The following is a 21,559-nucleotide window of genomic DNA, read 5'->3' on the forward strand; positions in this document are numbered from 1 at the left end:
TTTGTTTTTGAAATGCATGTCTGATTGGTCTTGGTTTCAAGTGTCTTTTCGTATGTACCTTGTACTTACCTTGTACACCATAGCCATAAAAAAAGGAATAATGTTAGAACATGTCCCAGTAGTTCTTTTTGTTGTTGTTTTTTGTTTATCTAAGAAAAGAGGAAAGAAAACAGATTCTTTTTACAGCCATCATATATGAAAAGAAATACTAATACTTGTCGAATGAACATTTTTAGGTCTAGCGCTTGAAAAAAAAAAAGAAAACTTGAAACTAAAAGAACTAGAAACGCCTCCAGGGCTTCATCTAGTGGGTACTGGGCAGCAGGTAGCAGATAACAGATTTAGAAAAAGAACAAAGCTCAGAATTATCCGCCCATGAAAAGAAAAAAAGGTAGTGAGACCAGATTGAAAATGCTCGAATTCGCAATCAACGCGTTTCAGAATATTAGACGAAAGAATGCGAAATCCCTTCTAAAATGGAGGAGGCGGCGGGAGACATTGAAAAATTTGCGCTTGACAAAGTCAAGTTGTCAAAAAATGCGACGCCAGGGCCCTTCGGTGCAAGTGATAAGAACCAGATTAGTTATAAATTTCCAGAGGGGAAATTTGATCCAGAGCGTATAGCCAGTTTCCACCTTGTTCTTCTTTTTCGAGCCTGTTAAAAGAAAGAGAGAAATATTAGCATTGGTCAATTTGAACGATTCTCTTTTCCACTTAAAAGCAGAAAGAGAGAGAGGGCGAGGAAGAAAGAAGTGTAAACATACCAGTCATACGGCCAAAGAATAAGGTGACCCTGGACCTTATTTAGAAGATCCTCCGCTCGTGCAGAGTCCATAACCTCATCCGAAGCATGGAACTCCCGCTTGGAACCACTGGTGTTAGCCCTGCGACGACGTCTGCGGGATTGAGAAGCGTTGAGATTAACGGCCTCGGAGTAATCGACGTGAACAGAGGCAGAGCGAGGCTTTTCCGCTTCCTCGGCCGCAGCACCATCCTCCCCATTCTGGCCGCTAGATACAAGCTGCGGGTCGGATGCTACCTTGAGAGCAGCCTTCTCGTCAATCGGCGATAGGGTTTCTTGGTTCAGAAGTTCGGACTTCGGACGCTCGGGTTCACTGTGGGTGGCCTCGAGCTTCTCGTTGATAGTCTGAGAATTCTCTGCCTTGGAACTGATAGGTGATGTGGGCGAGCCCACTGAGACTGAAGCAGCACCTGGGGAAGCTGGTCCGGGGGGGCTTTTGCTGTGCATTGGGTCTGTTGCTTTGGATCTCTGCGAAGCGTTCTCCGTATGCGGCGTACTCTTTGTATTCTTTCCAGTTCTTGACTTCACTGTCAGGCATGCAGCGGAACACGGAGCGGAAAACCTTGGTGTTCTTTTCTGCAACGGCCTGCCATGTGTCGAGATAGAATGCATCATTCAAAGGATCTCTCATGCAATCCTTGTCGACGAAGATGCGCTTTAGATCGGGGACATATGGTTGTCCGTATCTAGAATTATCGTAGTTTTCCTTAGACACGATTAAACCGGAACTACCACCGCACTCTGACTCACGGCTAGAGGACCCGGATGTGCCGTGGCCATTGCCATTGCCATTCGAGGGGTTATCAGAGTTGGTGTTGGTCTCAGAGTCGGCGGAAGATCCAAGCTTTCCGTCCTTGCGAGTTGATGTAGCCCGACCTGGCTTCTGTTGAGAAGGAGTCTGCTTTGGCTCAGCAATGGTTCCCTTGCCTTCGGAGGCGATGGGTGAAAGCAAAGCTTCTCTACCATCTGGCATCATTTGCGAGTCACGACCGACGCCCAGTCCAGCCTGTTCAACGGCTTTCAAATTGTCAATTCCCTCGCCATCCACATCTTTAGTGTGCTCCGGATTTGAAGTGACACGCGGGTCGGCAGTAAGCTTCCTGTTGCTTTTGAGGTTGGGGTTGCTGCCCTGTTCCCAGTCTACATCATGGTTGAAGCTGTGCATGCCTTCCGAGCGAGACAAGAACTCATCTTGAATGCGGTGGCGACGATCGATCATATCCCGCTCATCCTGTCGCTCGATCATGGAGGACACCGAGTCCGGTCCCTCTTTGCCCTTGCCTGGTTGGGAACCTTCTTCTTCAACGACCTGGATCTTCCGCAGCTCTTCTTCGGTGGCAAAATCATGCTCCAAAAGCTCGTCAACGTCAATTCCGAGATGCTCGCGCATTAGACGCATGCGAAGCGTGTGCGGGAATCGGCCAACAAGGTACGGCTTGCCGTTCATGGTAGATTGGATCATGTCGGTATCTCGTACAATTGAGGCAACTTCTGAATCACGCGAACCCAGCATGGATCGCTCGTTGATGTTGGCCGATCCGATGATGGCAGCTCGATCATCCACAACCATACACTTGGCGTGGATGTACAGCTGCTCCGTGACTAATTGTTGTTGCGGCCCAATTTTGCCCCAGGCTCGCAGACTGAAAAATTGGATGTAGTCCTCCGGATCGATACCCAAGGCACGAAGACGTCCGAAGATGGAAGTCTCACCACGGCAGATACTGCGGTACTGGCACTGCATGATTAGACGCACACTTGTTCCGCCTTCGCTGTCCACAGTATTCTGGAAGCCTGGCATCAATGGGATGACAATAACAGCACGCCATGCCTCCTCATTCTTGGCTGCTCTGACAATTCGCTCCACTAAAGCATCACCAATGAGGTTCTCGATCTTTCTTCCCTCGATCTCACAGGTACTGATGAAGAACTGGTTCTCGATATAGACGAAATGATCGGACTCCTCGATCAACTTGACGTAGGCATTCATGATACTGTGCTCTGTAACATCCGGAGTTCCGGTTGACCACATGCTACTAGAACGCAAGATCTGGACCTCGCAAGTTCCCTCCAGACCCAATGCCTCCATGTCGCCTGCATTAAAGTCCGGAGGCGGCAGAAGGAAGGGAGTTGGGCGTGTAGGCTTTCGCTGACGAAGGATATAGTTCCAGCGCTGAACGAAGTGACGGGTGAGATCTCGGGCAGGCTGGCCGACCACATGCATCGAAATATCGTGCCACGGCATTCGAGGAACAACATTCCGGTCATACATCTCTTCATACGGCTTATCCAGGTCATAAAAGTCCTGGATTCGGGGGTTCGAGTAATCCTTTCCAGGCCAGAGTTGACAGTGGTCTGAGTCTTTAGGCATATCCGTTGTCTCAAAACCAGTTGGCTTATCATCCGTCAATTGATGCTGGGGTGTATCCCAACGTCCGAAACACAGATCAATGCCTCCAACGAAAGCCAGGGTGTGATCGATAAGACAAAGCTTCTCGTGATGAGCCCAAAAGAAGGTATTCTGACGGAACTGGTTCGGGGATCTTTGCACGAAGATGTTGGGATGGAGTTCAAGAAGGGAGAATTTAGAATACTCTGAATCAATGGGAATGGCCGAGTTGATGTTTCGGTACATGATGATGAAAATCTTCACGCCCTCGCGAGCCTTTTGTTGGAGCAGACGATCCAAGCGCCACTTTTGGCTGATAGCAGCAGGCCTTCTCAAGTAGAGTTCCGGGCTCAGCCACCAGTCATGGATATAAATAACATCCTTTGCTTGGTTGATGGCTCTTGAAACCACCCACATGTGGTCACGAGCATCGACGAGCCACTGCGCGAAACATTTCTGTCGTACTGGTGCAAAACTATCAAACCGATTGGGTTTCATCCACGGGGAGTTTGCAGCCATGAAACGGATCGAATCTTCAAATTGTTGCAGTTGACGCTCGTTTCTTGCCAGCAGTTTGAGTTTGCGTTCAGAATTCTCCAGTCGGAGTGTGTGATGTTGAGGATGTCTCGCAGATTGCTTGGCCGATTTCGCCAACTCCTTTGCTTTCTGGTTACGAAGGCTGATCTTTGGCGTCTGAACTTTGAAGTATGGATCAATGAGGAAAACATCGTAGATATTCATCTCCTCTGGTGAATCCACACAAACAATGTAGCTGTGGCGAACCAGGAACCACTTGGGCCAATGTCTCTTTTTCATGAGAGATGGAGTCAGAGCCTTCCGGAAATCAAGGCCCTTGGATGACTGAATAATAAGGAAGCCCTCCTTTCCGTGGTAGCTCCCTTCGGCAGCAAGTCGGACGCCGAGCGCAGATAATTCAAGAAATTTGCACAGACGATTGCTGTCAGCCCGGAAGATTAAGAAACGGATCATCTTCTGCAGATACATCTCAAGTTTCTTGCGCTGTCTCTCGGGGTATGTTTCCCTTTTCCCGGCAGCTCCTTCGCCTGCTTCCGACTCGCCGTTTTGATTCGTGATGCTGGACTTTCTCCGGGCAATACCGGCAGAAGGTCGACGCTGATGCTGCTGAGTCTGTTTCTTCTTCCTTCCAGCTCGTTCGGTACCACTCTGGGCCGTTTCGTTGCCGGTCTCATAGCCTCCATCTTCTTCTTCATCCTCGAATTCGCTTTCCAAGCCCCGAACACCTCGCATATAAGGGAAAGCACTTCGAGGGAAACGAGGAATGTTGGGGCTGTTCTCGCTAGTCCGTAGCTGGATGTACTTCTGGGTACCAAGATGGAGCTTGTACTTGAGATGCAAATTTGCAAAGTCTCTCAACGTTCGAAAGATGATCCACTTCATCCGCGTCATACCACTTCCATATTCGAGCTCAATCCGAAACACGAGATGGCGATCGCCAGAGTGGGAATCGATGCGGCTATCTGTAACACGGACCTTCAACTGTTCTAAGAGAATGGGAATTCGTTTGCTTCCATGTTCATCCCTTTGGAAGGCACTCGCCAGAATCAGAGCCGCCGGTACGGCCGAGGCCAGCTCGGCAAGCAACTCTGCAGACTTCTTATTGTCCACGGTATTATCAACCTTGCGGCGTTGACCAATTAGTTTGAAGCCGGCCTTGATTTGTCTCCATCGCTGAGCACTAGCACTAGTTCCTCGCTCATTCCGATGGCGCTTCCAAGTGGCCGTGAGGCTCTCTGCATTCTCAGATGGCCCGGCAAATCCGGTGAGTCGCCGTAAGTGACTTGGGCGCTCGTCCTGGCTTCCTTGCGCATCATTTTGTCGGCCCCCATATGTCATACCACGAGTGCCTGCCCAACCAGGTCTTTTCCGTCTATTACTGAGCCTGTCACGGCCTTCATCTTCGGATACACCTTCTCGTTGCTGTGGCGTGAAGTCCGTGGTGCTTGCTCTGCGGGGGAAAAGATTGGTCCGATAGTTTTCGAATGGTGCAAAGGACGACGAGAAGTGGAAAGAAGGCCGGCGGGTTGTTTTGGGTGTCGTAGGAGCGGTGCGATTTCCACTTTCTTCCTCCTGGGTCTGTCGTCGGCGGAAATTTCTCTTTTTCTTTGGGGCTTCACGCTGCTCCCCACCGCTCTCCTCGGCATCAGCGTCTATATCACTCCCTTCCTCCGGTAGAGGTTCCGGGAAACGAAAATCGCCACGCTCAGAGCCCGGGGTCTGCAAATCAGTTGGAGTAATCCGGAATTCCCCCATATTAGGTCCGCTAGCTGATCGCGAGTGTGATGCAAACGGAGGGGATGCAGCCAACGATTTGATCTTATTGATAAACGATTGTCTTCCCCTGGTCTGTTCCGAATCATCGCCGTATAGAGAGGCTGGACGGGATTGAGGCTGCGACGGGGGCAGTTCTGAGGCATCGTTTTCTGCGGTTTGGAACTGGACGACGCTCGGAGCGCGAGAGGGAGGGGATTGGCCGGATATCGAAGTTTGCTGCTTGTGACGTTTCAAGGACGGTGGCTTTTCATCGGTGGTGGATCTATTGGGCAATCGAGAGCTCAGGGATGGTCTTTCCCGAGGAGAGTCTTGCTGCGTCGAAGACGGGCGTAGGTTCTCCTTGCTCTCTAGATTTCCGTCGGTCCCCGTTGAGATCTGCCGAGTCTCCGAGCTCTTGGATTCCCCCGCGGCCCCAGACGGTTGAGTCGTCTTGAGCGATGCAGGTCGATTGGCTGCGGTGGGAGAAGGGAACGGGGAGGCCAGCTTCTTCCCGCTTTTCGAAACGGAAATGGGTTCGGGTTTCTTGGATTTATCTGTCTCGGGGTCGCGATCAGCCTCCTGCCGAGGGGCAGAGGCTAACAGGGTGTCGGTCATGGTTCTATTGCGAGACGATCATTAGTCGCAGCTCCTGACGGGCACGTTCCAAGGTGGGATTCACATACATTCCGGGTCAATGGAAATCCTAGCGGGGGTGATCAGATTTTGTCGCGGGCATTCTAAGGTCGAAGTCCACAGATGCAGTGTATTCAATGGGGGAGGGGGGGCAACACACGCGACTGTTGACATTAAAGGAGCGTTGGTAGTCAAATTAGTTTGCATCTGCGGTGGAGTTCCGCCCCATCAGAACGTCTCCGACTGGAGAAAGGCCCGCCAAGACAGTCAAGTGGGCGGTCAACGGTGGAAAAAGGGGGGAGTGCAAGTACGAGTAGCGATGCTATAAAAAAGATTCCAACTACAGTTCAGTACGAGAAGTCCGATCTTGGTGATGAATGATTTGGTCTGATCAAATTATAGCTGGCGGGAGTGTTTAGTGTTTACTTTGGGACCAAACCCTCACACTTAAGCTTGAAGGTTTTCGTTTTGCCATTTGGGGCATTCGTTTCAGCCTGGGGCAGGGTCATGGTCACGTGGCAACCAAGTATTCAATTGAGTATAATGGATTAGAAGCACGGAGTAAGGTACGGAGTGATATTGGCAATGATAAGAATTTATCATGTAACAAGAGAGGATAGGAGAGATCGAAGAAGACTAAATCTTCTTCAATGGTCGGAATTAGTCTTGCTGCGGCGATAAGAAAGGTGGAGTCAGCAAGACAGTGGTTAACCACTGTTCGGAGTACACTGACAGTAATAACCCCAGGAACCCTCGGCTCTTGCGCGATATACCCGAATTGCCTCGCTAATGCACTTTGTTCCCCGCCAGACCATTTCTTGACTTCTTCATAGACATCCTTTCTCAATCCCTGTCAACCGCACGAGGACTGTCGAATCTAACCTACAGTAATTGATTAATTGATTAATTGCTTAATTGCTTAATTGATTAATCATACTCACGCCACCGCAACAAAACCACAATGACTGATCCCATGAAGACTCTCGACGACTCAGGTCGTCCTGCACCTGCACCAGTCTCACGAAAGGTCTACGCAATCGCTGGTATCTCAGTAACCGTATTCGGACTTGAAGAGCTTCGACCCGAGACCAAGAATGTCGCCTGTCTCTGGTTACTTCATCCTCGACTAGCAACGCAAGAGCGCATGTCCGGCATCGCAGCGTCCGCCATTGGTGACTGGAATAGCAAGCCCCAATCGTCAACCAAGGGATTGATTGCTGTTTCGTTCGATCAGAGAAATCATGGTACTAGACTTGTTGATCCGTTGGCCAATGAGGCTTGGAGACAAGGGAATCCCCGCCATGCGCAGGATATGTTTTCCGTTTTCCGTGAGTCTTGGAGATATACTACATACTACACTTGATCAAGTGTATAAGACGAAGAACTTGAAGAAATAGATTAACTAACACTTAAGGGGTTTGTAGAGGGAACCGCTCGAGATACATCTTTACTGATGGACTATCTTGAATCATATGTCTTTCCTAAAAATGAACATTACATCTCAGAGAATCTAGTTCTGGGTGTATCTCTAGGCGGCCACGCCGCGTGGAGCTGTTTGCTTCATGATCCCCGAATGACCTCGGGCGTCATCATAATCGGATGTCCCGACTATCTAAATCTGATGATTGACCGCGCCCGACTGTCCAAGTTGCCATCGTGGACAAAGTCAACCCCGCCTGGATCAGAGATCCTAGGGTCAGAAGCATTCCCAACTTCCTTCGTCGATATCGTCAAGGAATACGATCCTGCCAGCTTGATGCTTGGGCCCATGGACCCTGGTTCTTGTGGCCTTCCGCGTGAAGGGCCGTTGCCTGAGCCGACGGACAAGGAACAGCAGTTACTTCGACCGCTGTTGACACGGTGCCTCGCGGGTAAGCGCATTCTGAATATGTCAGGCGGTATCGATAAGCTTGTGCCCTATCACCGCGGAGAGGTTTTCTTAGAATGGTTTAAAAAGGCCATTGCGGCCAATGGGTGGTTTGGAGACGGTGGTGTGACTTTCGAGGATATTATTGATCAGTCTGCTGGTCATGAGGTGACTGCCAACATGGTTGATGAGGCTATTCGTTTCATTAGTGAGACGCTTGCATCTAGCGATGAGGGTAAAGAGCGGAGGGGTTCTGTGCGAGAATCGAAGATTTAGACAGTGGCGGATGATGTAGACTACTAGTACATATATACATATATCTCGTTAGAATATAGTATCTGCGAATCAATTGCATAGCTACCTCCCGGGCTACTAGTAGGTACTAGTACCACTGGCAGCTTCCAATAGATCCAAGCCCTAGAAGTTGTCTTCCCAAACTACAAGAACTGCCTACGTAGACACATAGTTGGATGTGAATCGGAACAAGGACTGCAGGGGAGTAGCATCGCAGCTAATCATCCAGCTATTCCGCATCAGATTATCTGCGATTGATTCAACCCATGGATAGTCAAGGTCAAAATCTCATCTCAGTGTGAGCCTAAAAGTGGACTTGTCGAAGCTTAAATCAACGGCACAAGACATTTGAAAAATTCCTCCTTATGGTATTTGTTTAACACAATTGTGAAATCGTAAGGGCATTCGGAGGCCATGCTATGCTTCTTATTGCATACACAAAAACCCTTTTTCTTTTTCGAAACGCCAGAGCCCACCATCCCGACTCGTGGCGCTCTTTTTTCCGAGTTCCGATCGTCCTGCTCCTCACTAATAGGATAGGAGAGACTTTGATCCTCCACAAGACCGTTGCCCCGATTCACGCCGCTTTCTCCAACAAAGAAAACATCGAATCAACGCTTATGCGACCAGCTCAACAACACCACCAGCCTCCTTGATCTTCTGCTCGGCGTCACGGCTGAAGTAGCGGGCACGGACGACGACGGGGATCTGGGGGAGACGGCCCTTGCCGAGGACCTTGGAGTAACCGAGGGGCAGGAGGTCGATGACGGGGGCGGTGTCGGTCTTGGAGCCGTTCATGTAGGCATCACGCTTCTCGGCGGGGACGAGGGACCAGAGCTATATCGAAAAAAAAAAATTACAGTCAGCTAACCATATTTTCGGATATCACGATTGTCGCCCTTCGATTGGCTTGCTGCAGCACGATGTGTTCTCATGATGTGTTCTCCTGTTTCCGTAGCCATAGCCATGGCCATTCTTTTTCCCGATCCTCACACAGACACAATCACACATCCAGCTTCGCTTGCTTCTCATTCCGGGCGGAGATCGATTTGATTGAATTTTCGAGGTAACGTACCTTGTCCAGGTTGATGGTGGGCTTCCAGAACTGCTGCTTGGTCTTGTGGAAGTAGCGCATACCAACCTTACCGAAGTAACCGGGATGGAACTTGTCGATGTTGGTACGGTGGTGGTGCTGACCACCGGCCATACCACGACCACCAGGGCTCTTGCGGTGCTTGCCGACACGACCGTAACCGGCGGACACGTGGCCGCGGCTATGAGAGAAAAGAATGTCAGTATATCCTGTATCCTGTATCTATCCTGGGCGTTGCTAGGCGGAAAAAGGTGCGCTGCGCCGGCGATGTCGAAATTCATCGCAAATTGTCGCACACAGTTTTCGGGGAATGGCGAGGAGGGAGTCGACTCACTGCTTCCGCGTGTTCGAAAAACGGGTAGGCATCTTGTCGTTGGGGGTGTGCTCGACAAGACCGGTTTGAAGATGGGCGTTGAAGGGGTCGTGGATCTTCGGACTCTGATGGTGAACCAGTGTGCGCTAGGCCCTTCGCTAATCCCGTGATAGGGTCAAACCCTTACTGGGGCTGCGGATGGTCACGTGAGGCGGTGAAAGCACCGTACCGCCCTAAGAGCGGTGAATTATTCTGTCGGTCATAAATACGTTACGTTACGTCACATCCCGTTAGGGCTTTGTATACATACATCATTGTTGATGTTGACTTGAATCATGTGTATACTAGAATTTTGGCTGCGAAAAGTGACTGTGTGGTGACATCCGAAATTTGCTTTTTGTTTAAATATGGTATGATATGATTTTCGCTTCCTAGACAATTCTATGCTTTCTCCGCAAAGAACTTGGAAAGTCGCTGGACAGTCATCTGAGCTGGCCGAGCTGTCGCTGCCGAAACAAGACTGCCTCGAATCCATCCAGGTAGCTTACCTTGAATGCGCGGCGTTTCATAGCGCCGATCAATCATCACGATTGCCGCATAGTCATTGACATGTCGAATAGCTCGCCCGATACATTGATTGACAGCGCGCATACAAGCGTTTTCGTAGAAATCCTTTCCTGCTGCGCTAGCCCGGGCCTTTTTCTCCAACTCTGATCCCGAGTGCTGCTTGTAGGTCTTCTCTTCGATGTACTTGATTTTAGCCTGCCAAACAGCGCTGCGGATATTGGGAAAAGGTAGTCCAATGATAAAGACACCTCTTCCCAATTTATCCGAGAAGTTGATTCCTTCTGACAATTTTCCTCCAACCACGGACAAGAGCAATGCTCCCGATCCAGATTCAATGGCTTCGGTATACTGTTGAAGCAACGTATCGGTAGTAGTAACTGCTTCGCGGGACTCGTACATGATCTTCTTCTTCTTCTCAATCAGACCGAAGGTGGTTTGGCCGTTTCCGTTCGGAATGGGTTTCTTCCAGACATTCACCACTTGGCTCAGGTAGTCGTAGCTGGGGAAGAAGGCGACAACGCCATCTGGAATAACTTGACACAAAGTGGCTATCGTTCGTCCGAGATCGGTAATCTATATCATTATCGTCAAAAGGGGAACTGATAGAAGCGTTGCCGGCTATGATTTCATGTCGCTTACCATTTTCTCCGACCCTCGAGCCTCGTAAGTAAAGTCGAACTCCGAGCCCAGCAGCCCTTTCGTTAATGACTGTGCAACCAAATTTGTCGATGGAATTACATGGCCATAACTGAATGTATCCAATCGCTCGGGTGATACATATGAAAACAAATGATTCATGTAGTCCGTCATCTGGGGAAATGGGTTAGTATATCACACAATTTACCGCGAAGCAGCCGTTCAAACTTACAGGAGACATCGTGCCACCGGCCAAAATGACAGCCCGAGCATCCTCAACAATTTCACGGAAATGATTGGTCGGGTCAAGAAGCATGTATTTCAACAGTACGCCATCCTGATCCTTTTGGTAAAATAGCCTGCCTTCTTCTGACGGGTTCATCAAAGGCAAAAGAAAACTTTGAATATGGAAAAGAACCGGCACCGTTGTCCGATCTCTTGTCCGACTAACTTGGCCTTGGCCTTGAGCCTCTTGGGAAGACTCAGACTCGACATACCCATCAACCTTCCTCGCCAATTTGCTTTCCTGAAGATACCGGGAGAGCTTGTAGGGGTTTATCTGATCAACCCCCTTACCAGCCATCAGATCAGAAAATCGCACCGATCCTTCTGGCGCTCCTCCCTTTTGCTGAGCGATGCCGCGAAGATGGCCGGCAATAGAGCTGACAAGCCGAATAACCTGAGCAAGATAGCTGCGATTTTTACCCTTGAGCCGAGTTTTGAATTTGCGCGCGTATGTCGTCAATTGTGACATGGCGGTTTCTAGCTGCGATAGTGAGACTGACACGGAGTGAATACCGGCGATTGCGTCCATTAGGTTATGGGCTTCGTCGATGATCACTACATGGCCCTTGACGGATAAATTGAGAGCCTCGCGAGCTGAGCGCTGGAGAAGTAAAGGATATGGCAGTGTCACGATCTATAGCAGGACATGTGAGCTGGTTTCGAATGATTAATTCATGAGGTGGGAAGGTGGAAGGTACTGACCTCGCTATGCTTGATGACTGAGCGGGATGCGTAATAGGGACAGATCCCGACTTGTTGTCCAACTTTGCCAATGTCTTCAATGTCCTTGACTGTTGCCAAGGCATGATCACGAAATTCAAGCATGAGTGCTTCATCGTCCTTTGAAGGGAGAAAAGAGCACTTCTTTTCGGCAGCAACACCTGGCTGTTGGAGATCGAGGCATCGCTCATTAATTGCCGTGCTATTCCCCAACGCTTGAACCTTAGGGTTGATGCAAAGATTCTTTCGCGACCCTAGGGATAGGTGTTTGACGCGTTCCTCTAACTTCGAGAGATCATCTTTGCCCTCGGATTCGGGATCGCCGGGGATGCTGGATGGGAAAGCGACACGACGTAGCTCTCCTGCAAATTGACTGAGCTGAGAATGTGTCCTTGAGCAGTAGAAGATCTTGACTGAGTCATCTTCATCATCTTGTTCGGGCTTTTTCGATGTAAATTGTCCCTTGTACTTCTCTAATAGAGCGAGAGTGCTGGCGGAGAGACCGTCAACTCCGGCAGACTGGCTTGTCTTTTGCCTCTCATCGGTTTCACTGTCATAGTCGTCCAGAACGAATTGTTCATCATCGTTGGGAGCTGACTTTGACTTTGCTGCTGGCTCTTCAAGTCGCTAATGATTTGTTGGTCCGGGCTTCCATTTACATTGCATTCGGGGGTAAACAATAACAATAACAATAACAATAACAAAGTGGCTCATACCTGTTTCTTACGGGGCCGCTCTTGGCCATCTTGGGCCTGTTTTAAGCGCTCCTCGTCCTGTTTGATCTTTGCTAGCCGTGATTCAAATTGCTGTCGCTTCTCTGCAATGGTTCGACGGGAATCACGCTTGGCAAATTCGATCATCCACTCCGGCTCATCATCGTCACCTAAACCCAATGTGAGACATGACGCAATAGGGGGGGTAGGACTTAATCTCAGATCGGAGCATGGAGCTTGGAGCTTGGAGTACATACATGCGGCCTGGTCCAATGTTTCTTGAAAGGCCTGGCGCTTGTGATCTCGAAGCCATGTCAAGGAGCCACAGATCAGACTCAACGATTTACCCTGGAGTTCCGGGCCCGCTTAGTTTGAATTGTCCATGATCCTGATATTCAACGGCCGTAGCAGCAGCAGGGACTAATCGGAATTGCTTGGATGACGATGGCGGTTCGCCTGGTGGGGGCCACTTACGGTACCTGCACCCGCTGTCAGACCCGAAGCAAACAACCAGGGGGGGAAAAGAGGGGAGTGGATGGAATTAGCGTCGCGCACTTACCAGTGGGGGACTCGAAGACGGCGACTTTCCCATCTTCCAGACATCCGTACAAGGCCTGCATAAATTGCAGCTGGATCTTGTACGGAGTAAACGGATGATGGAAATCCTGCAGCTCCATTTCCATGTCCATGGCGCAGGCGCATGCGCAGGGCTGTTTCCACGGGGGATCAGCGCGCAGTGTTTCTGGAAAATCGAGGGAGATAAAAATAAAACGGTGTTGAGTGGAGCCGGTAAGGCTCCAGGAGAAACATGCTCCAGTGCGGTGCAACCTCAGGGGATCGGGGGGATCGGGGCTGAGTGTGAGAATTTCAAGAGGCAAGTTCTTTGTAGATACGTAGGTATGGAGTATTCCATATAATGTGAAAAATTCAAAGCTGCGGCATTCGGGTCAGCCTGAGCGCGTTCGGTCTTATGATGATTTCTATATAAATACCGTATTCCCACACCGTCTCAGCTGTAAGCGCGTCCCAATTTAAAAGAGGACACAGCTGTGTCATCAATAATCACCAGGGTGATCATAATCTCAATTTAGCCACTGCTGGGTACTACTAGCACATATTCCAACGTGGGGTCCCCCTAGAGTACGGAGTATAACTAGCCAAAGTGGATTGTGTCCCTCTTGGCGGACGAACTATTATTTCCTTTTGCTTCTCTCCCCTCCTTTCAATCATCTCCCCCTCCACCCCCTCCACCCCCCATACACACCTGGGCACACTCTTTAATTCTACTCTGTACTCCCTCTTCACCTGCTCCGGCGGATGCTCTTCCATCAAGAGCCTTTCCCAGGCCCCGGCGCTTTTACCCTTTGAATTTCAGAATCCATTCCAAGTGCCCAGTACTATGAACAGACCGCCGCAGGGTCGTGGTCCCCCGCCTCGAGCGGGTGCCGGTGCGACTTGGTATCCAGGGGGTCAGGATGATTTTTACATGCCAGAGGTCATCTCCCCCCTCCCCTCAACGGTAAGAGACATGCTTCCTTTCTCCACGTTCACCCAAATCCCTCAGAATGCCGCGGGTGAGAGTACTGATCCGTCCGAGCAGGGTGATGCCTGAAGTTCCCGAAAACATGCAGGATAATATTGCGCAACTGGAACATCATGCTCGCGACCCCCGCCGCGCCCAACAACCTCCTGCGCCCACGCCTACCCAGTATCGCTCACAATTCCCCGAGCGAACTTCCTCCGCCGCCTCCGTCCGAGGCCAAGCTCAACAGGCTCAGGCATACGACCATGGCGCCTACGCGCAATCGGCCACCTACGATACTATGGACCACCCCAACTTTTCCCCCTTCCCCGTGCTGCGGAATCCACCTCCCAATGTCCCTCCGACCGATGAGCAGCGGGAAGCCAACCTGGAGCGCCACCGCGCAGCCATTTTGTCGACCACCGACCCCGAAGTCCAGCTTACTTGGGCCCAAGATACCTTGGCCTTTGTTGAAGTGGCCGCACAAAACGAGGACCGCTTGTCCCTCACGCAGCCACCACGTCCCCACACACCTCAGGTGGAACGACAGCTCAAGACTGATGCTCTGAACATCGTCAGCTTCTTGGCGGAGCAGCACCACCCTCACGCCGAGTTTATCAAGGGAATGTGGTTGGAATTTGGCAAGTTCGGCTTCCGGGTTGATCGCAAGGAGGCCTTCCGATGCTATTCTAGAGCCGCAGAGAAGGGCTATGCTCGCGCAGAGTACCGCATTGGAATGCAGTTCGAAAGTTCAGGAGAGCCGGAGAAGGCAATTAGACACTACGAGCGGGGTGTTGCAATGTCCGATTCCGCCTCATACTACGTATGTTTTCCTTGTGCCCCCGTCGCGATAAATACGGAGAGACTAACTAGACATTCAGCGCCTCGGAATGATGATTCTTCTTGGTCAGCATGGTCAGCGCCAGGATTTCCAGCGAGGACTTGAGTGCATTCGTTTAGCTGCACAATCTTGTGATCAAAATGCGCCGCAGGGTGCCTACGTATATGGCATGCTCTGTGCTCGTGAGCTTCCCCAAGTCAGTGTCCCAGAGGCGTTCTTGCCTGCCGACCTCAACACCGCGCGCGTCAATATCGAAAAGGCTGCCTTCAATGGATTCGCAAAGGCGCAAGTGAAGATGGGTGCCGCATATGAGCTTTGCCAGCTTGGTTGTGATTTCAACCCCGCATTATCATTGCATTACAATGCCCTTGCAGCACGCCAAGGTGAGCCTGAGGCAGAGATGGCCATTAGCAAATGGTTCCTGTGTGGACACGAAGGTGTCTTCGAGAAGAACGATGAGTTGGCCTTTACGTACGCCCAGCGTGCGGCTCAGAGTGGTCTCCCTACAGCCGAATTCGCCCTGGGATACTTTTACGAGGTCGGTATCTTCGCGCCGAGTGATATTAAAGAGGCCCGAATCTGGTATGCCAAGGCTGCCGCCAGCGGAAACAAAGATGCCTCTGGTCGAATCGACAGCATTTCGCGCTCCAAGACCCTCTCCCGAAAGGACCACGAGAAGGTTGCGATTTCTCGAATCAAGTCAACACGTTATGTTGCTCACCAACGCGGAGGATCTTTGGAAGCCACACCCGAAAACATCGAGATGCCAGATCCCTCCCGCATGACCTTGTCTGATCCTCCCTCCTCTGCTGCCCCATACCCGGATCGCCCAATGTCACGCCCTCGTCCCCCGGGTCAGCCCAATTACCAAATGCCCGATCCTCGACCCAGTTCGGCATTTGGCGTCAACCCAAACTTGCGCAATGGTCCTCCAGGTCCAGGTTACGGTGGCCCGCCTGGCCCTGGACCCCGGGCTGCATCTTATGGACAGGGTCCGCCGATGGATTATCGCCGTCCCAGTCCTGGTACTCCACTCAGTGCGCCTGCAGGACCAATGAGTCCCCAAGGCAGTATGATCAGCCCTACCGGAACACCCCGGTTGGACATTGGGTACTCTGCACCGGCACCGCCGCCGGGTGGTGACCGACGACGCCCTAATCGACTCGAAGGAGTTCCGCCAGATCGCATACCAGTGCGAACTCCTGTCTCTGCTCACGGTGGTCCTATACTATCTCCACGAGCACCCGCGTCTCCTCGTTCGACTGGCTCTCCTTCTTCCGGCACATTCCCCCCACGCCAGGAGTCACGCCTGCCATCTAGAGGATCAGCATCTTCTACACCTCAGCCGCAGTCAGCACCGCCGACCCAACGACCTGCCGCCGCTCAGCCACCAAAGCCAGCTGGCCAGCCCCCCAGTAAAGGCCCCAAGACCTTCGAGGAAATGGGAGTCCCCAGTGCTAACAAGGACAATGATTGCGTAAGTTACCTCAAACCACCCTCTCCTTCTAAAAAGAGAAAATAAAACCTTGTAATGCTGACTTGATTTCTCTAGATTGTGATGTGATACCCCGGGCGAGAGGTTCTGGATAGGATTTGTGGGCGTTTTACATCTTGCATTATCATTATCATTTTTATATGTCTTAATCCCAGGGTTTTCGAGAGAAAAGAAAGGTCAATCGCCGTCCGGGAGGCGTATCTCTGTCGTCTTCGCCGCTGCTTTCCCACATATTTTGCATTTACGCTCAGGATTTCGAGGCTGCCTGGGGGCCTTTGGACATATGGTTGATCGGCTGTATTGATTTTTTAGACGCGAGGCTTAAATCGTTATGAATTAACAAGCTCTATTTAAGTTGCATTTGTGTTAAGACGTTTGTAGTTGTATATGTTGCGTGTAGCCTTATGTATAGCCTTACGTGAGCCGGGTTCGATTGGTGGTTGTATGGTAAGGCTGACTTCTTATGGGTTGGTCCTTACTTTATCTGTCGTTGAGTTTGGACCACCCTCACCCCAGCCTTGTCTTGTCCTTAGACTTTCTGACAGCCCCAGCGCCATGGCTCCTCGTAAGGCCAAAGCTGATGCGACCGCGTCTGTGGGAGGTTTCGACGGTCAGTCCTTTGGAGAGCTGTATCCAGCTTTCTTTTTTTACAGATGCTAACATTTGGAAGATACCACAATGATTCTTAGCTATCTACGTGAGTCGAGTCTACTCACTACATATGCATTCAATGGAAGGCTTGGCTCATTTGACTGACTCTGATGATACAAACAGTCGAACAAAAGTACGTTCTGATTGTCCGGAGAAGTGACCATGCTGACTGACGCGTGGATCGATTTAGCCGTCCTTACTCGGTATGTCCCATACATCGAATGAAGTGAACAATTGCGATAGGGGCAAACAATGGGATAGGCAAACATAGTGTCCTTACAGTTATCACAATCTAGGCAACTGACATCTCAGCGAATTTACACGGCAAAATTTCAAAGGGTGAGATTGACTGCACAGTTCAATCATACAAAGCATGGCTGGCTGGCACTGACGGAAATCCCAACACAGGACAAGCCGTCAAAATCCTACAAAAGTTGGAGCAAACGGGTGAAATTACAGCTCGAACAGCAGGAAAACAAATCGTCTACCATACACCACAGAAACCATCCGATTCCATCAGCCCCGAAAGTATCGCCTTGATCAAATCCGAGATCAACGAACTTCAAGACCAGCTACCGTCCATAAAAGCAGAGGAAAAGAAAGCACGTGCTGCTCTCTCAGCCCTGAAGGCCAAACCTCGAATTGCAGAACTACAGCTGGATATACAGCGGCTAGGATGCGAACGAGATAATATGCAAGCGCGTCTAGCGAAACTGAATGGACCTGAGGCCACGGCCATCCAGATTACCCCGGAGGAAAGGTCCCAGCTTGAGCAGGAGTGGAAGATCTGGTATCGACAGGCTACTATTCGCCGCCGTATTTGTAGGGATATGTGGGATCGATGCAGTGAGGTATTGCCCGAGAATACGAGTGTGTTAGAGCTATGGGTATGGTGCCCCCAATACAATACAATTACCCTATCACCAGCTGGTTTTGCAAATGCCCTGCTAACGTGGCTGCAGGAGTCTTTGGGGCTTGAAGGCGCGCTCCAATGAGAGATGGTCGGGTATGGAAGCTACAAAGTTGCGGGCTACTCTCGGCTCCACTCATTTCAACCAGCGTGATTTGCGGCTCGGCCTGGGCTGGGCTGGGCACTGGGCTGCTCTCTCTCCGTCTCCGCTCGGAGCCCTTTTTGCGTTGCGACTTAACTACCTCTTATTGCACACGGTCCCGTTGCGCGCGAGTGCGGAAAAGTTACTACCGTAGGGTATCGGGATTTGATGGGACTGGGACCCAGCGAGGATCGGAAGTTTAGGAAGAAGGTTACGTAAAATATGTATTATCTGCATGATGTGATGATTTGAATATTACTAGTAATACTATCAAGCCTATTTTTCCTCTTTTCCTTCGTGGTCTTGGTATGTTCAGACTAACTATTTGGTACACTTCGTTGGAGACATGGATACGGCGGGAGTTATCCAAGATATATTGGTGTTTTCCCTTTTTCTGCTTATGTTAGATCGGTCGGATCTAGTATTTGCCAGTATATTCAACTTTATCTCCATCACTATGAGTTAAAAGGTAGTGGAAATAGTGATGATTTCAAACCAAATGATCGCCTAGCGTTAGCCTTTTATAGTGCTAGGGTTGGGTACCTAGGTATGGGACGATTGCCTACTCGTAGTCCTTGTGAGATCGAACCCCTCATTGTAGCAATTTACCAATTGAACTAGACATTACGGAGTAAACTAATGCCAGATTACACTCTAACCAACTAGGCAATGTAGTTATGTGCCTTGGCCGCTGGTATGGAGGCAACCGGGGCGAACCGAGACCGCACATCATCAGATGAACAGTGCAGATGGCTTGCTCGGAAGACTAGAACGAGAACCCCTGGAGAAGATCGGTCATCTGCCTTGATCTCTTCTCTCCTACACCCTCTATTCCCATACACTGCCATACAGTCTATTTTGGTCTCCCCAAGTACCGAGTATCTATCTACGATATTGTAGTCACTCACCCACTCCACCGCTGATCTCACACCTCGCGCAGACACCGCCCCCGCTGGATTCTTCCCCTCAAATCCCCTCCAACCCCTCCACCCTCCACCTTTCCCATCGACTCGGCGATGCTTACGGCCTCTCGCCCTCCTCCTTCTCGCTCCAATCGTTCCGAAATGAGAGGTCGCGCGCCCCTTCCGGTGCCCTCTGGGCTCCAGAATGGCCACTCACGCACCCCATCGAGTCTTGACATGGCTCGCAGTCCGCCCAACCCGACCAACAAGAGTAGGTTCCCCTCACGCGACTCAAGTCTGCTCCCTTTTGCTTGCTCTTTCCCACCCAGCTAACTCTTCCACTCCGCTCTCCTCCGCAGATACTAAGCACGTTCCCTGCAAATTCTTCCGCCAGGGTGCCTGTCAGGCCGGCCCCGCTTGTCCGTTTCTGCACTCGACCGATACTGCCATTGATTATGCTCCCTGCAAATACTTTTCCAAGGTGAGTAGTCTATTCTTCTAGGACCTCCGTGACATCCTGGAGGACACAATATATCTCAATTTACCTCTCAAATCGTCCGAGCACTGACTGGGTTCGTTTCCCCCGCACTAGGGCAACTGCAAGTTCGGCGCAAAATGCGCTCTCGCTCACATCCTCCCGGACGGACGACGGGTAAACCGACCTAATGCTGGCGGCGGTGGTGGTGGTGGCGGCGGCGGTATGGGAATGGGTGGTGGTAGTAGTCATCTGAATCTGGGTGGCCGAGTCAATCCGCAGGCATATGTTAATCAGGATTCCGCCTTGACGAACTCGGTCCTGTCGCAGCAGCGCATGAACGGCCAAGAGCCCCGATACACCACACAACTTCCCACGCAGGAAGAGCTCACCGGCCAGCCAGCGCCTAACTTCGACTCTATCCCCACCATTGACGCGGGGCTAGCCTCCGATGCCGGCTCTAACTACGGATCTCCAATCGACGAGTCGCGATTTCCCATGTCGCCCAGTGCTCGCCATCTCACAGCCCTCGATGCCCCCCTCCCGGCCTCATTTGACAGTCAAGGTATCTCCCATGCTGCTCGATACGGTCCGGTAGCTGCTTCAATGCCTTCGAAGTTTGGACTTGAATCCTCGTCGGCACAGAGAACGGGCCCTGCGGACCCATTCCGAAATATCCGTGATGTTGGCTATGGCTCCAGCTTAAGAAGACCTTCTTATAATATTGGCTCGTCTCCTCCAGCACCGGAAGACTCACTTGGTCACCGGGCCTTACACTCCGCGCGCCCCGTTCGGCCACGCATGGTTTCGTCTAGCGTTCCTCGACCTGCTGCCCTTGACGATTGGGATGAGAACTTCCCCATGGAGGAGGATTATTTGCCTCCAGCCTTGCGTGATGATGTCCTGACACCGCAAGAAAAGCTGCGTCGACTTTCCCGGACCGATAATGACATTAGCTCCAGCCACCGCGACATCAGTGGTTTCGGCATGACAAGCTCCAGCTTCTCCAAAACCGGCTCGCCTCTGGCATCCAGCCCATCTCGATTCGGTGCTCTGTTTGCCAAGCAGAGACAGAGCAAGGAAGATGGTTCCGTTGGATCTTCCTTCCCTCACATTGGCTCTCCTCTCCGTGAATCCTCGTTGAACCCGACAAGCCCTAGCCTGGGCCCTATCGGCAGCCGTGCATCGCATGATGGTTCGCCGTTTGTTTCTAGCCCCGGCCGACAATCATCTATGTCTATGATTTCTGAGCAGCTTGGCGGATTGTCTCTCCATCCAGGCTCTGCTCGGCACTCTTCAGCAGCCCCAGCTCGCCTTGATCGGACTCTTTCCTCGACCACCAGCAAGATCAGTGAAGAGGAGGAACAGAGCGACTTCCTCTTCTCCATGGAAGAAGAAGAAGGTAACAAGCGCAACAGCTCCCCTGATGCTTAATTTGCCTTCTCTCTCCTTCCTCTCTCCTTACCTCATGACGACACGGACCAAGCGGCGTCCAACTTTCGGGGACATGTTCATAACAAAAAAAAGGTCATTGGAGTTTTAGGCACAGCAGCATCGGGGCTTCGGAACAACAAAAAAAGATTTTCTTTTTGCTTGGAATCTAACAAAAAGGCTCAACCCGGCATTTTCCTGGCGGAACCCACCCCCTCCTTGTTTTTCTATATTTGAGGACAGGATTACATTGTCGATCGGCATATAAAGAACTCACAGCAACTTCACAACATCATAGACTGACTACAGTGCGCTTTTCTTCGGATTCTGTGTACCTTTTTTCGTCTTGTTTTCAATCTCCTCCTTCTTTTCGCTGCGGTTCATCTAGATTCTGCTCATCGTTTTTTTGACCCTCCCCCTTCTCTCTCTTTCTTTCTTCATTCCCCCTTTCCGCCCCGCTATCGATCGGGCCTGGCCTTGTGTATTAATTTCTTTTTTCCTCTACTCTACTCTACTTGACTCGACTCTGTTATGTGATCTTATGTGATCGGAGGAAATTTCCAATTTCTGTGTACTCCGTATCTTT

General features: G+C 50.8%; 6 protein-coding genes across 6 annotated transcripts; 3 read left to right on the forward strand and 3 right to left on the reverse strand.

The window, feature by feature from the left end:
* Positions 1–579: 579 nt before the first annotated feature.
* On the reverse strand, positions 580–6,290 carry pld3 (phospholipase D; the record flags this gene model as incomplete). Its single annotated transcript, XM_057271921.1, has 4 exons — positions 580–655; positions 765–1,241; positions 1,300–6,079; positions 6,167–6,290. The coding sequence occupies 4 exons, from the start codon at positions 6,288–6,290 to the stop codon at positions 580–582; spliced, it is 5,457 nt and encodes a 1,818-aa protein (XP_057116109.1).
* Positions 6,291–7,077: 787 nt separating this feature from the next.
* N7481_012703 (uncharacterized protein) lies at positions 7,078–8,259 on the forward strand (the record flags this gene model as incomplete). Its single annotated transcript, XM_057271922.1, has 2 exons — positions 7,078–7,444; positions 7,541–8,259. The coding sequence occupies 2 exons, from the start codon at positions 7,078–7,080 to the stop codon at positions 8,257–8,259; spliced, it is 1,086 nt and encodes a 361-aa protein (XP_057116110.1).
* Positions 8,260–8,895: 636 nt separating this feature from the next.
* N7481_012704 (60S ribosomal protein uL15) lies at positions 8,896–9,736 on the reverse strand (the record flags this gene model as incomplete). The annotated part of the gene is made up of 3 exons (XM_057271923.1): positions 8,896–9,114; positions 9,353–9,551; positions 9,705–9,736. The coding sequence occupies 3 exons, from the start codon at positions 9,734–9,736 to the stop codon at positions 8,896–8,898; spliced, it is 450 nt and encodes a 149-aa protein (XP_057116111.1).
* Positions 9,737–10,124: 388 nt separating this feature from the next.
* Positions 10,125–13,293, reverse strand: chl1 (DNA helicase; the record flags this gene model as incomplete). The annotated part of the gene is made up of 6 exons (XM_057271924.1): positions 10,125–10,823; positions 10,890–11,060; positions 11,119–11,805; positions 11,874–12,518; positions 12,608–12,969; positions 13,164–13,293. 6 exons carry the CDS (start codon positions 13,291–13,293, stop codon positions 10,125–10,127), a joined length of 2,694 nt encoding a protein of 897 aa, XP_057116112.1.
* A 936-nt stretch (positions 13,294–14,229) lies between these two features.
* Positions 14,230–18,108, forward strand: N7481_012706 (uncharacterized protein; the record flags this gene model as incomplete). Its single annotated transcript, XM_057271925.1, has 3 exons — positions 14,230–14,949; positions 15,008–16,444; positions 17,410–18,108. The coding sequence occupies 3 exons, from the start codon at positions 14,230–14,232 to the stop codon at positions 18,106–18,108; spliced, it is 2,856 nt and encodes a 951-aa protein (XP_057116113.1).
* A 1,121-nt stretch (positions 18,109–19,229) lies between these two features.
* N7481_012707 (putative spindle poison sensitivity protein Scp3) lies at positions 19,230–20,976 on the forward strand (the record flags this gene model as incomplete). The annotated part of the gene is made up of 3 exons (XM_057271926.1): positions 19,230–19,338; positions 19,397–19,548; positions 19,660–20,976. 3 exons carry the CDS (start codon positions 19,230–19,232, stop codon positions 20,974–20,976), a joined length of 1,578 nt encoding a protein of 525 aa, XP_057116114.1.
* Between the last annotated feature and the right edge of the window lie 583 nt (positions 20,977–21,559).

The sequence above is a fragment of the Penicillium waksmanii genome (genome assembly GCF_028829765.1).
Source record: "Penicillium waksmanii strain IBT 27052 chromosome Unknown utg000010l:1.0-3698451.0:1.0-3701458.0, whole genome shotgun sequence".
Taxonomy (NCBI): domain Eukaryota; kingdom Fungi; phylum Ascomycota; class Eurotiomycetes; order Eurotiales; family Aspergillaceae; genus Penicillium; species Penicillium waksmanii.